Source organism: Schistocerca americana, chromosome X (assembly GCF_021461395.2).
Source record: "Schistocerca americana isolate TAMUIC-IGC-003095 chromosome X, iqSchAmer2.1, whole genome shotgun sequence".
NCBI classification, from domain to species: Eukaryota; Metazoa; Arthropoda; class Insecta; order Orthoptera; family Acrididae; genus Schistocerca; species Schistocerca americana.
In genome coordinates, this window is record NC_060130.1 from 911,525,342 (window position 1) to 911,540,273 (window position 14,932).

Sequence of the window (14,932 nt, forward strand, 5' to 3'; positions counted from 1 at the left end):
TGGCTGTAAAAAACCTTATGACAGCACGCACTTCACATTTGGCGGGGTTTTCTATTGCAGCACACATTTCAAACTGCCACAAAAACTAAACTAGCGCAGGTACGACGTTCACTCGACCACGGCTTGATGCCGACTGACCTGTTGAGTGCGTGAACGCACAGATGGCGTCGCTACTCCCCCCACAACCCGCACTGTGACCAATCGGAGGTTACTTTCTGAACCGCATTCTTGACAGATTTTGACACTGTTTACTCCCCTGGGCAATTCAAGCCTATTGAAAGTACATAGGACACTGTGGGGCTGCAACCACATTGACTGTGATCTGACCCCCTTGGAGTATAGTGCGAGCACAATATATATATATATATATATATATATATATATAAAAAAAAAAGTGTGAAACAAGAATGGCAACTGCAGTCAGTTCTAGAACATCCTGCAGAGACCTCTTCATAAAACTTGGCATTTTTGTAGCTATTTTGCAATAGGTACACCGTGAAACAAAATGAAAGGATCACTTTTTCATAGCCCCATAATTGTCTCCCATTGTGATACATAAATGTGAAATTTGGCTCAAAATGATGACAACTTTCCTCTGTAATGGTGCGGAATTGTAGATCCCTGTAATGTCACTCTCAGGCTTGGCAGTTCTTCAAACAACAAGGTGTCCACACATGCGAAAAAGAGGCCACAGCTCAGAAGCCCATGTGAGGTGTAAGGTGGGTTAATGATGTCACATTAGCACCATATTTCAACACAATTCTGCCCAGCACTATTGTGGACATGTCAAGTAATGGGAAGGTTGTCGCATACCCAAGCACCCCCATTTCACCCCTTCTTTTGAAACCTCTGCGATGGAGATCAGAAATGCGATGCCCAGCGTTGAAATAACACTGTTTTCTTATGGGTGGCAAAGGAAAACATTCCAGACACACCATTGCTCAGAATTTATATAAAAAGGCCTCAGGAGATGGCATAAAGGTTGTCAGTGGAAACACTTCTTCCCTTGGAGTGTTGATTCCTACATATTTCTCAGGCAAAAACAACAGTTTACTATGCGATGAGCAACACGATGGCATTCTTGACAGATTTTGACACTGTTTACTCCCCTGGGCAATTCAAGCCTATTGAAAGTACATAGGACACTGTGGGGCTGCAACCACATTGACTGTGATCTGACCCCCTTGGAGTATAGTGCGAGCACAATTTCCATTTAGGTATACGGGTTGGAGCCACCAGGGCAGGTCCATTCAAAATCATTTGACGAAATTTAAATGTGATCTGAAGCAGCAAAGGGTGTTTATGCTTTTTCGGCCCTTCTGTTTCGTTTGATCACAGGGGAGAGAGAGATTGCAACATTGACGTGTGTGTATAAAACAGCAAAGGGTTCCTTCAGAGCCCCCAGTTTGGACATTTTTGTTGGGCACTTTAAAAATGTACGCCAGAGACCTCGATATCAATTCAGCTGAGAGGTGTCTTGTGGCTGCCGTAGCGTTTCATTGAAACCCTTTACGTCACGTCCTGAGGACTTTTTGTGTCGATTCTGAGAGGCAGTTTATCTGAAATGTTTTCCTTGGCCACCCATAAGAAAACTGCATGATTTCAATGCTGGGTGCCATGGTTCTGACCTCAATTGCAGAGACGTTAAAAGAAGGGTGAAATGGGGGTAAGTGAGGGTGTCACAACCTTCTCCTCATGTGACATGTCTATGATTATATTGGGCAGAACTGTGGTGAAATTTGGTGCCAATGTGACATCATATGTCTGAAATTTTTTCCTTGGCCACACATAAGAAAACTGTGATTTCAATGCTGGATGTCACGGTTCTGACCTCCATTGCAGAGGTGTCAAAAGAAGGGGTAAGTGGGGGTGTGATGATTTCCTCCTCATGTGACACTTCCACAAAGGGTATTGGGCAGAGGAGGAGGAGGAGGAGATTAGTGTTTAACGTCCCGTCGACAACGAGGTCATTAGAGACGGAGCGCAACCTTGGGTGAGGGAAGGATGGGGAAGGAAATCGGCCGTGCCCTTTCAAAGGAACCATCCCGGCATTTGCCAGAAGCGATTTAGGGAAATCACGGAAAACCTAAATCAGGATGGCCGGAGACGGGATTGAACCGTCGTCCTCCCGAATGCGAGTCCAGTGTGCTAACCACTGCGCCACCTCGCTCGGTATATTGGGCAGAATTGTGATGAAATTTGGTGTCAATGTGACATCATTACCCCTTGCAATACTAAAGGGAGGGGGGTACTTTATGTCCGCCTTTTCATCTTTTGAAAATATTGTAATCTAGTCAGATATTTCATATTTTAAAATTTTGAAGTATGTGTTTATTGTTGTTTTAATGAATTATTCCATCAGATTCCATAAATAATTTAAGTTGCTAGTTTAACTTAACCCAAAATTTAAGTTTTAACAGTAGGTGTTTTATGCAATATTTTTGGGTTCAGGACCTAATTTACTCATCAATCTCTCTTTAAAAAGTATGTTGCAAGTAAAAGTCAACAACAATTAATGAAATTTGTGTTTTTTATTTATTTTTTAATGGTGGACATTAAGTACTGCCCCGTTGGTACGCCATGTTACTGAAAGTGTGTTGATATTGCTAGGAGTGTGTTAAAAGATATTTTTGGGTTCTGTGCCCTACTTACACATCAGCATAGCTTTAAAAAGTATGTCATTAACATAAGTCAAAAACATTAACAAATCATTTTTTAAACTTTTTTTTGGGTGTGTACAAAGTACTCCCTCCCCTCCTGGTGATGCGTGTTACGAAAAATAAGCTGGTATTGCTAACCTACCTTGCACCTCACATGAACTTCTGAGCTGTGGCCTTTTTTTCACATGTGTTGACACTATGCTGTTTGAAGTGCTGCTGAGCCCAAGGATGATGCTGCAGGGACCCACGATTTTGGACCGTTACAGAATGTTGTAGGTCACAATGGGAAACAAGAGATTTTGAAAAAGTTATACTTTAACTTTGTTGTGCAGTGTATATTCATTAATATCATTTGTCACTAGCACTATTTCTCCTTAAAAAAGTGGAAAAAATGAATACAATACTAGAACAAAAAGCAACCTCAGGAGCTTAACATCAGTGTAGAAAGAAGTCAGATAAATGGGTACACATGTATTCAACAACCTGCCAGAGCATATTAAGTGTCTTGTGGGTAATGTGTTGGATTTAAGATGAAATAAAGAACATTCTCTTGGCAAACCCAGTCATCTCTATTGAAGAGTACCTTCTCAGAAACTTTAAAAATCTGCGTTTCTGGATTTTTGGAATTAATAATAGCACTGTAATACAATAATAATTCAGAATTTTAAGTTTTTTCATTGTATTGCACTTAAATAAAATTTACATCCTTGTCTTCTTGCCACATCAAAGGTACCCCCTCCTCTCCTTGGGATCCAGGGAAATGCATTAGAAGAAAATTTTCCATTTTTTCTTTTTCTTTCATTTTTGACACACAGGTGCTATGCTACAGAACTTGTGGTTTTATCAGACTTATTGATTAGTCCAAGGATTGACATTTATATGAAGTTTTTGTCTGATTTGTTTATTAGCAACATTATATTTTCTGCATTCTAATATCCTTAAAACATTGACAGTGCAAGTTTTCTAGTGTGATACAACATGCACAGTGTGTCAATATGTCAGTAAAAGCATTTTAGTTTGACCAAATTAAATAAATAATGTCATTCACCTTCTTTTATTTCTTTTCGAGTCAAATCTGCACTTCCCTTGGTGGCTCTTGCAACCATATTTGTAAATCCTATGCCAACCTGAAGGAGCTTGTAATCATCATCAGCTGTCATTGGTTCTGGTGTTAATCCAGAAAGGTACAAGCACTTCCCTGTAAGAACAGAATAGGGAATTTATCTAAGAGATTTCAGAAATGAAATGCATTTTAAATTTAGAACACAGAAACATCATCAAAAATTACTGCATGCAAGTTGCATTTGATATGGTGGCCATTATCATCACTTATTAGATCCATGCTTAATGAAGTTAAAACAGTAAATCAACGTAAATGTGTGCCCTTCTTGCCAAATAAATATTTAATTTACTTCTGATTTCTGAAAATATCCATTACTGCACTGTCCGGTACATGAGGAAAACTACGATATTCCACATGGTACAACTAAAGAAAGAATACCTCCGTGTAAAACTAAAGAAAGAATACCTAAGAATAAACAAGCATAGATCAAAAAAATATTCTTCTGTGTTAAAATATAGTGTAGTCCTTTTATTTGTTTATGTTTAAGTCACATTCAGAACTGCAGTGGGGCTATTAAGTCATACAAGATACATCACTGCAGTAGATGCAAAGACGAGTAACATGACTTAGTTCAGTACTGCTTGGAGAGGATCAGGAATCAACAATTTTGCCACCTAAGCATGAACAGCATCTTCAGCTATTTGATGAGAAGATATGTAAAACTTAATAAACTACAGATTGATGTTTATATTCACTCAGAATATTTCTGCAGCTAATTCCCACTGCTGCTGTTCAATATGATAACAATGCTGTCTTCTTCTGGTAATGTTTACCCAGGTCACCCTGGGACAAAGTGCATTAGTAATGCCTTAAGATTATGAATAATAGAGAATTACATCATTTCCACATGTACTGGTCAGTAGTAGAAAACGAGAAATGATTCCTCAAAACTTATGGCCCTTGGAAAACAAAAGGTATTAACGCACATATATCTCATATATACACTGAAGCACTTGTGTAACATCTACAGCATCAGCAGGTTAATACTGGTATGTCTTACCAGCCAGGTATTGTTAACCAGTGGATAACATTGTAATAAAAAAGAAAAGAGTGACCCAAAGACAGAAAAATGAAGGACAATATGGTCATGGGTTTGGGTTGTACAAGAGTGTGGTCAGCAATCAAAAGTAAGGCCTTCATATAGTACATTTAAACCTTATTATACATGGAACACTACCTCAGTTGAACAAGGATGATGAGAAGAAACACCCAGGATCTGTTTGAAGAACCACCCCTCAGCTCAAATGTTGTGAGTTAGGCAAACTACGGCACACTCAAGACAGTCAGTCAAGGATTTGAACTCCATGACTCCCAAGTAGTGTTCTAGTATCTTAATCACTACATCACTTTGCTGTGTTAACGTGCCCAGAACTTTAGTGGCAGCAATAATAAGTCAACTGGTTACAGAAATAGTGGCAATACCTGCACATTTCCAATCCGAATTAAATCAATAGGTACCTAATATAACACCAGCAGTGGATGAGAAGCATCCATATGCAATAAATTTCTAGTTCTCAGTAAGTAAAAATTGTAGGTGACTGTATGGCATCAACTGATAACAAAAAATTATATTTCAGCATTTCAACCACACACCAAATAACACTACCCAGTATTCAGTAGTGTTGTTGCAAATGCCACTGAGGTTTGCATTTGATTTCATTTTTTTCTGTTGCTAATAAAGATTAAGATTCGGGCAGTTTTATTTTCACATAATGAAGAAGGTTTAACAGGCAGGTAATGTTGTTTTGCTATTACAGTACGTTTCAAACACAATGACACAAAACTAAATTATGAAAATAGGCTTCCGAGATTAATTTTAAATAAGGAACTCTAAACTTCCCTCCGTGGAACAAAGAAACAAAGAGGGGGGGGGGGGGGGGGGGGTACATCTGTCTGAAAAGCCAGTACTGATATGTGATTTCAATGTTGGATGTCACGGTTCTGACCCTCCATTGCAGAGGTGTCAAAAGAAGGGGTAAGTGGGAGTGTGATGATTTCCTCCTCATGTGACACGTCCACAAAGGGTATTGGGCAGAATTGTGATGAAATTTGGTGTCAATGTAACATCATTACCCCTTGCAATACCAAAGGGAGGGGGGTACTTTATGTCCGCCTTTTCATCTTTTGAAAATATTGTAATCTAGTCAGATATTTCATATTTTAAAATTTTGAAGTATGTGTTTATTGTTGTTTTAATGAATTATTCCATCAGATTCCATAAATAATTTAAGTTGTTAGTTTAACTTAACCCAAAATTTAAGTTTTAACAGTAGGTGTTTTATGCAATATTTTTGGGTTCAGGACCTAATTTACTCATCAATCTCTCTTTAAAAAGTATGTTGCAGGTAAAAGTCAACAACAATTAATGAAATTTGTGTTTTTTATTTATTTTTTAATGGCAGACATAAAGTACTGCCCCGTTGGTACGCCATGTTACTGTTGCTAAAATTATTAAGATTCGGGCAGTTTTATTTTCACATAATGAAGAAGGTTTAACAGGCAGGTAATGTTGTTTTGTTTTTACAGTACATTTCAAACACAATGACACAAAACTAAATTATGAAAATATGCTTCCGAGTTTCATTTTAAATAAGGAACACTAAACTTTCCTCCGTGGAACAAAGAAACAAAAGGGAGGGGGGGGGGGGGGGAGGGGGGGGGGGAGTAATCTGTCTGAAAAGCCAGTACTGATATGAATTATGCAACAATACAGTTAAACTTGTTAACAACTTCTAACACATCAATCAATTCTAGAGTCCAACCTCAGTCAGCTAGTGAAATATCTGACGACAACAACTAAAAATAAACACGGGAACTAATAAGGATTCACAATCTTTTTGAAAAGGAAAGGTATTAAAAATAAGAACCTATATCCGTAACAATAATAAATTTGCAGTACTGACTACAGACTCCTGGTATGTGTTGACACCATACTCTATGACTCAGAAGCCATTACACATGAGTTGTAACTGCTGTGACTATAGATCCATTGGGATTTAGCACTGTTCACTCGTCTGGTCAAAGTCTCTGGGTCCTAGCATGCTAGTGTTCTATGGCTATGGTTTTTAGAGGCTGTATTACCACATGGAGTTCCTGTGATACTGGTCTTCTGGACTGAGTGAAAGAAAGTTGGGAGTAGTACATTGGGAGCACTGGACTGACTGATATTTACGTACCTGCACCATAATATGCAAAGAGTGCTTAAACAGACAAGGATATGAACATAGACAACACACTCTTTCTACCACTTATTATTTAGGAACAACATAAATTAAACAACATCATTCAGGACACAGTAATGTGATCAGAAACAAAGCAAAATTAACAAAGACTAAATGGAATTAAAATCCGAATATACAGCAAGGAGGAAATTGAGGTGTTGCCTTAACTGTAAACTAGAAGATAAAAAAAAATAGTATTAGAGAGACTGAAGGAAGAGTACGATCAATGTTAAAAATATTTCATGGAAATCATACAAACCTAGATAGCAACATTCTTGTGTTCTAATGACAAGGCAGGAGACTTCTATCAATAGTCATAGAAGCTTAAAAATGACAACCTACCCACTACCACATAATGATCGTAGACTTTAATACAAATGTAGGGTAAAAACTAAAGAACGATTCTTGATTTGGAAAATTTGTGCATGTAATCAGAGATTACAAAAGCTATACATGAAGAGAATTTGTCAAGTACAAAAAGTTTGTCATACATATTGTTCCAGAAGTATGTGTGTGTGTGTGTGTGAGAGAGAGAGAGAGAGAGAGAGAGAGAGAGAGAGAGAGAGAGAGAGAGAGAGACTAAATGGAACTGAAATGAAACTATATTTTACCAGAGAAAAAAAATTGTTCAGAATTTAATGATTTTAAGCCACTCTAAAATTTCAAGCAATCACAGACTAGTCCTTTATTCAAATGCAGGTCTGAATGCCAGTGTTTTATGAGGCATAATCCTGTTAGAGGTGGTATGCTCTCACCTTCCTCGGACCTCTGAACTAGCTAGATAAGCCAGTTATAGTTGAACTCACAATTTGTGGACTCAACAATGATCCAACTTGTCACTTCCCATAAATGTAAATCTTTATGAGCAATGAAAGAAATGATATGTGACAGAAAAAATTATTCGACCAACTGATGATTGAACTCCAAAAATTTGAATTTTTAGCCTGATAGTTATCCACTTAGCCACCAACGAAATTCATCAGACCGAAATCAGAATATGGAGGTATAGCGATCAAATGGAAGAAGTTCAGCATCTCAGACAATGTAGATTACTCAGACAGACAAAATGGTCAACTATTTAACAAAGGTACTTATGAAAACAGCATACAGGTGTAACTGTTATGAAGAATGCATAAGAAAAGACAGTCTCAAATGCAAGGATGGAGCTAAAAGAAAAGGTACGAGTTTCAAGTAAATGTTAATCGGAATATGACAATATTCAAAATTAAAAATATTCTGAAATATCATTGAAAGGATGTCAGAGAATAAAATGAAAATTTGGCAAAAGAAATAATAGTAAACAGCAAGAATATGAAGTGAGTACAGCACAAATGGTAATTTGCAAGTCTCAGGTGAAATTATGGAATGGAGCAATGAGAATGTACAGTATCACTTTACTTGGGATTAATAGATTTTGAACAAGATTTTTATTCAGTTTCTACACAATCTGGTACTGACAGTCTTGAGAAACAAGGTATTAATTCAACCTATGTTAGTAATGTAAAGAATACAGCAACTGGCTCTCTCCTAAGAGTTATCAGGTGCATTTTCTCGGGTGTTTCAGCATATATTGGCAATTTATTTTTTTCATTGAGTAGATGGAGTCAGTTTACATGAATACTGTTCATCATTCTGTGCCAACGGAAAGCATCAGTAAGTTTTCTGTTACAAGCAAACTGATTTTTAAAGCGCAGTTTCGAGTGGCTATTCAATAGAGCATCAGTCCAGTGCAATATTTGTTTTTATCAATATGTATTGACATATACAGTAAAACAGGAAGAATAGCAAGTACTCCAGCAGCGACTGAGTAGTGCTGCTCTGTGGCAGAAGTGGACAGCGCAGGGGAGAGCAGCACACGAGTCGCTGCTGGAGTAATGGTTATTCTTAGTGCTTCATTGTCCCTGTTTGTACAAATCAATAAAACTAATACCGCACTAGACCAATTTGGGACAGAAAATTGAATAGGCACATAAAATTCTGCTCCAAAATTTTTTTTGTTTGTAACAGGAAACAAACCTGCACTTTCCACTGACACTGGGTGTTGCCTGAAAGTAGTATTTGTCAGGGCTGACTCCAACTACGCAATGAAAAAATGAAACTGTAAATCTCTGGCAACGCTAGAGAAAATGCACCTGACAACTCTTAAGAAAATCACCTGGTATGTGTCAATACTACAGCTCCCATGACTAGACCCCAAAGCAGCCCAGTGGAATTGGGCAGAGAGATTCTATATCACTAAAACTATTGTCAGCAGCTCTAGAAGAAATATTCAGATCCCTAAATGAAGCAGAAATATCTGTCAATAATCATATCTGAACCACCTTTGTTTTACTGATAGCATTTTATTGTTTGTATCTAGTGTAGCTACACTACAACAGAAAATGGAAGAATATAACACAGCAAGTTTGAAAGTTGACCTGAAAATCATTAATTATACCAATTAACAATTCAGTTGATAAATTTCTGTATTTAGGGCAGGTGAAAACAACAACTGACTGAACAGGAAAAGAAATAAACAGAACAGTATATATAGTCTACAGTACTTGATAACCTAAATAGAGTCTTCAACATCAAGTTTCTGGTGTGCCTGAAACAGAAAATTTCTGATGATGGTCATCTGGGGTAGTGCAGCACCGCCATTCATCAACGAACACAATGCGACCAAGCAGTCGTTGCTTCACAATGATGGCACAACTCCAAGCACAGCTGTTTGTGGTGTCGAGTTAATGGCAGCTTACCAGACCTCACTTACTATAGTTTTTCATTGCCTGCAGACGAGAATACACAACAGTTGTGCTTGATTAAAAGAAAACCTTCTACAACTGAATAACGTAGCACAATTTTCTGTAAATATGTGGTGCTATATTATTGGTAACAAATTAATTGTTACTCATGTCCTATGACCTTGGCTCACACGTGACAATGCCTAATGCTCTTACAGTAGAAGTTATCACAATTATTGGAAGACACATACACTTGATTACAATCATTAATACATGATTTTTGCAAAACGGCAGGTGGCTTGTAGCCTCCGAGATACCAGAGCTTAACCAAGTGGATTACTTTCAATGGTACCACTTGAAAAGTGTGGTGTACAAGATAGTAACAAAATGGCTCTGAGCACTATGGGACTTAACTACTGAGGTCATCAGTCCCCTAGAACTTAGAACTACTTAAACCTAACTACCCTAAGGACATCACACACATCCATGCCCGAGGCAGGATTCGAACCTGCGACCGTAGCGGTCACGTGGTTCCAAACTGACGCGCTTAGAACCGCACGGCCACACCGGCCGGCCAAGATAGTAACAGCAAGATTCACTGAAATGCAGTGAATCATACACTAACTATACCACAAATATTGAAACATATGTAGATGATCACACAAGTGTAATACTTTTTTCCTGGTGAAAAGGTTCTTCATTCTAGTGTTTGATTTCAAATTACAGTAACTGTAAATGGTTTCAGTCATTAATGATCTTATTCACACCTCTGCACTCAAATGTGCTCACACGAAAGCTCTTTAAAAAGTTATGCCTAAACAGTAATGCCACTGTAGTAGGTATGTCAGTTGTTCTGCAGGACAAGTACTAGTATACTGTGACATTCTTATATTTACCTTCAAGACATCTTCTATACTACACTAATTGTCATTAAAGTGTAGTGCTGATTGACACCGAAATTTCAGTAGAATTCTTTGCCATGTCTTTATGTGAGCATATTAGAATACAGAGATCTGAACATGATCATTGTCAACTGAAATCATTCTTTGATTGATATCATCTTCCATGGTGACATCATCATATTTTATCTTCCTTCATGAGACAAATGGAGACCACTCTTCTGGCTGGCAGCAAATATTTCTTACAAAAGGTTTCTTTTTCTGTGAGAGTATCAATTTGATATCTATATAATTCTGGTTCTAGCTGAATGAAATGGCAATTATATTTCACATAGAAAACACAATGGGCTCAAGCTGCAGTACATGTAAAGGTTGTTAAATTAAGGCATACAAAATGGCACTGTTCGTTACATTAGACAGCAGTATCTGTCTTTCCACCTTTTAACTTTCCCCCAAAGGTGCTAAACTGCAATTAACATCTGAGTGCATAATGCTACATTTTATACCCTCTCCGAATATCATATCAACTGCTGTATATCACCAACAGAAACCAAGAAGATTAATTCTTCGTGTACTAGTGGTTTCTGCTTGAAACCACCATTTTATTAATTTTTTTTAAATACCAGTGCTTTCAGCATGAAACCACAGATACTGTTGCAAGACAGAGACATCTAATGGTGCAATGAAGTACTTCTACGAATGCAGTGCTTTGCAGCAGTTACTTATTGCGTTCAAAGCAAGTCAGCACGGAGATTGTGCTACATGACTGTAGGAGAGTGTGACATGCTGTTTTCTTTTCTTTTTCTTTTGTTTTTATATAGTGGCCATATTGAGGAGAGTCTTGACAGTGAAAGTAAGTATATCTAAAGTCACTGTAACATACATGTGTGTTTGAACTACTGCTTTTATGAATGGTTTTGAAATGAAATCACTGGGGCAGTACATAGTTTCAATATAAAATTTATTAAATTTTAGGCCCATTTCTGCTTGATGTTTATGACTATAATTTGTTTTAGGTGTTATGAATTGATGTGATATTTTATCTAGGAAAAATGTGAATTTGCCTTTCAAATATACCACATGAAATAATGGCTAGCTGAAAACAGCATGTTCTTGTGGTTCAGAAGTGAAATCACCTCCTTAAACCAACTGACTGTTCATTGGTTGCAAGTTTCTTTTTGTATCCATTTTGTACCATGATAATAAAGTTTAATTTTGTGAAATATTTCAAAATTATATATTTTTCTACATCGTTGGGACTCACAGGGTTAACAACCATTTGTTATGGTCTGTTTAAACCACAGACTATTTTTGCAATTCATTCTTATAAAGAAAATATTTTGGCAGCAAGAATTATTCACTAAACCATGACCTAAGCAACAGAGGAATTATTGTTTGCAAATAGACCATATGTTTCACTGGGAAGTTCCTGTATACGTTTCCATATCACTATACATTGTGGGGGAACTGATGACCACCAATGTTAAGTCCCATAGTGCTTAGAGCCATTTGAACTATTATACATTGTGGTGACAAAATACGGCTGCATAAGGAGAATTAACAGACTCTGAATGCGGAATGGTAGTTGGAGCTAGACACACGGGACATTCCATTTTGGAAATCGTTAGGGAATTCAATATTCCGAGATCCGCACTGTCACAGGCATTAACTCTCACCACAGAACACAGTAGTCAACAGCCTCCACTTAACGACTGAAGCAGCAGTGTTTATGTAGAGTTGTCAGTGCCAACAGACAAGCAACACTGCATGAAATAACCATAGTAATCAAAGTGGGACATATGAAAAATGTGTCCATTAGGGCAATGAAAAAAATTTGGCATTAATGGGCTAGGGCAGCAGATTACCAAGTGAATTCCTTTATTAACAGCACATCATTGCCTGCAGTGCCTCTTAATGGTTTGTGACCATATTGGTTGGACCCTAGACCACTGGAAAACTGCAGCCTGGTCAGGTAAGTCCCAATTTCAGTTGGTAAGAGCTGATGGTAGGGTCTGCGTGTGGCACAGGCAACACAAAACCATGAACCCAAGTTGTCAACAAGGCACTGTGCACTGTGCACTGAACAGATAATTGACTAGAAATTGTTATGATCGACTTCTTGGACACCATTTGCAGCCATTCATGGAATTCATGTTCCCAAATTATGAAGGAATTTTTACGGACAACAATGCATCATGTCAGAATTGTTCGCGATCGTTTTGCAGAACGTTCTGGACAATGTGAGCGAATGAATTGGTCACTCAGATTGCCCGACACGAATCCCATCAAACATTTGTGGGACATAATCGAGAAGTCAGTTCACGCACAAAATCCTGCCCCTTCTAAATTTTCGTAATTATGGATGGCTATAGGGGCAGCATAGCTCAATATTCCTACAGGGGACTTCCAACAGCTCGTTGAGTCCATAACATGTAGAGTTGCTGCAGCACACCAAAAAAATAAGGGCCAACAAGATATTAGGAGGCATCCCATGACTTTTGTCACCTCAGTGTATCTATGTTGTGAACAACGAAGTTCCCGCCACAACTGCTCAGGGCATGCATGTGTGCTGCTTCTTTTGTTTCTATATACATCTTTCCAATGAAAACAACACATTGGATTCTATCAGTTGGGAAATCCTTTATCGAGTTACGCATCTGGTTGCATATTTCATAAGAACATGATTTTGTTTACTAAATGACAATGTGAAACCGGTTAAGTGTATTAATAGAAATCATTACGTACTGCATCAAATGAGTGTCACTATCCCGAATTTTCTGAAGCCTATTAATGAACATGACAATGTGAGTTTGGAACAATCAAAGCTTGCAGAAATCATGTCAGTTTCAAGCAAAGAAGTGTTCACTTTCCAAAAATAATGAGAATACTATGCTGATAGTCCTCAACCACATGAAAAAAAAAAGGCTCTGAGCACTATGGGACTTAACATCTGAGGTCACCAGTCCCCTAGAACTTAGAACTACTTAAACCCTAAGGACATCACACACATCCATGCTCGAGGCAGGATTCGAACCTGCGACCGCAGCAGTCGCGCAGTTCCAGACTGAAGCGCCTAGAACCGCTCGGCCACAACGGCCGGCCACATGACACACCCAGAACAGAAAGGTAGAGGGAAGGGGCGGGGGCTCTGTTGTCAGCAGTTAACCGAAAGATTATATGAAATAAACAGTATATAATTATGTCAATTTGTGTACATGTAGCATCTGGGAGAACATGATTGTTCTGAGTCTGAATAAACTCAGCTCTAAATCGGTAAACATAATTATGGAATTAAATCAGTTCAATTTACCAGCTGAGCATAAAAATGAGGCACATTTCTTTGCCTTACAAGTTTTAATTATTACATCCCAACAGTCTCTACAGAGGAGGTATCATGTATTTGACTATCTGTTAACTGGTTAATGTTATTGCATATGCCTCAATGTTTTACACGCAAACTGTGTAGACCCAAACATTAGCACATGTTGGATATAATAATAGAAATCTGTTGTTAATTCAATGGTAAAGTGCAGTCCACTTCAGGTGTACCTAGCTATCTGGAACATAAGTGCACTGTTTATCATACTATTAAACTAAGTAGGCACCTAATGATTTTAAGAAATTCTGTCATTTGGGTAACACATTAGATAACATCAGTCCCATCTGTAAAATACAAATGACGCACAATGAGTGTTAGGTGACATCCATCCCACCAGTAAAACACAAATGTCACATAAGGGGTGTACACAAGACTGTACAGATGGGAAATGAGAGCCCTCCTGTGTGTTAGAAGCAAATAAAATGTTTATCAGATACAAACAATATCAATGCACTACGAAACTATTATTATATCTTAAGCACATGGGACATCATATAATGTTAGTATGGCATAATATAAAACTCACAACAAAATCCTAACAAGGCATTCTAGGGCTCTGGGAATGTGTGTGACAAAATAATGAAATGTCTCGGCTCAGTCAAACTCAAGTAGTGATAAGCTATACAACTTAAGGAAATAAAAAACACAGCGTAGCTAACACATGCATGCCTGCAGTGGACACAGTAACCATTACATTTAATGTACATTTAAACTGCCACAGGTTAAGTATTATCAGATTTATTTGAGCATGTTTCCTCACCAGATGCTTGCATCTTCATCTGATGTGCAAAACTAGTCAAATAAACATACAGTCGGTTATCTGAACATTGAGAATTAACACTTTAATGATGGAACATCAAAGCATGACAGTTTTATAAACAAAGGCAGTTCTAGTCGAACTGATAGATAAGCTGAATATAGCTTAAG

At 37.8% G+C, this 14,932-nt stretch overlaps 1 protein-coding gene across 2 annotated transcripts in view; it reads right to left on the reverse strand.

Moving 5' to 3' along the window:
* LOC124554678 overlaps positions 1-14,932 on the reverse strand; it is a 234,004-nt gene that overhangs the window by 50,731 nt on the left and 168,341 nt on the right. For both annotated transcript variants that reach the window (XM_047128296.1, XM_047128295.1), the window contains exon 5: positions 3,709-3,858. In XM_047128296.1, coding sequence (XP_046984252.1) covers positions 3,709-3,858 — 150 coding nt within the window. The remainder of the gene's footprint in view (positions 1-3,708; positions 3,859-14,932) is intronic.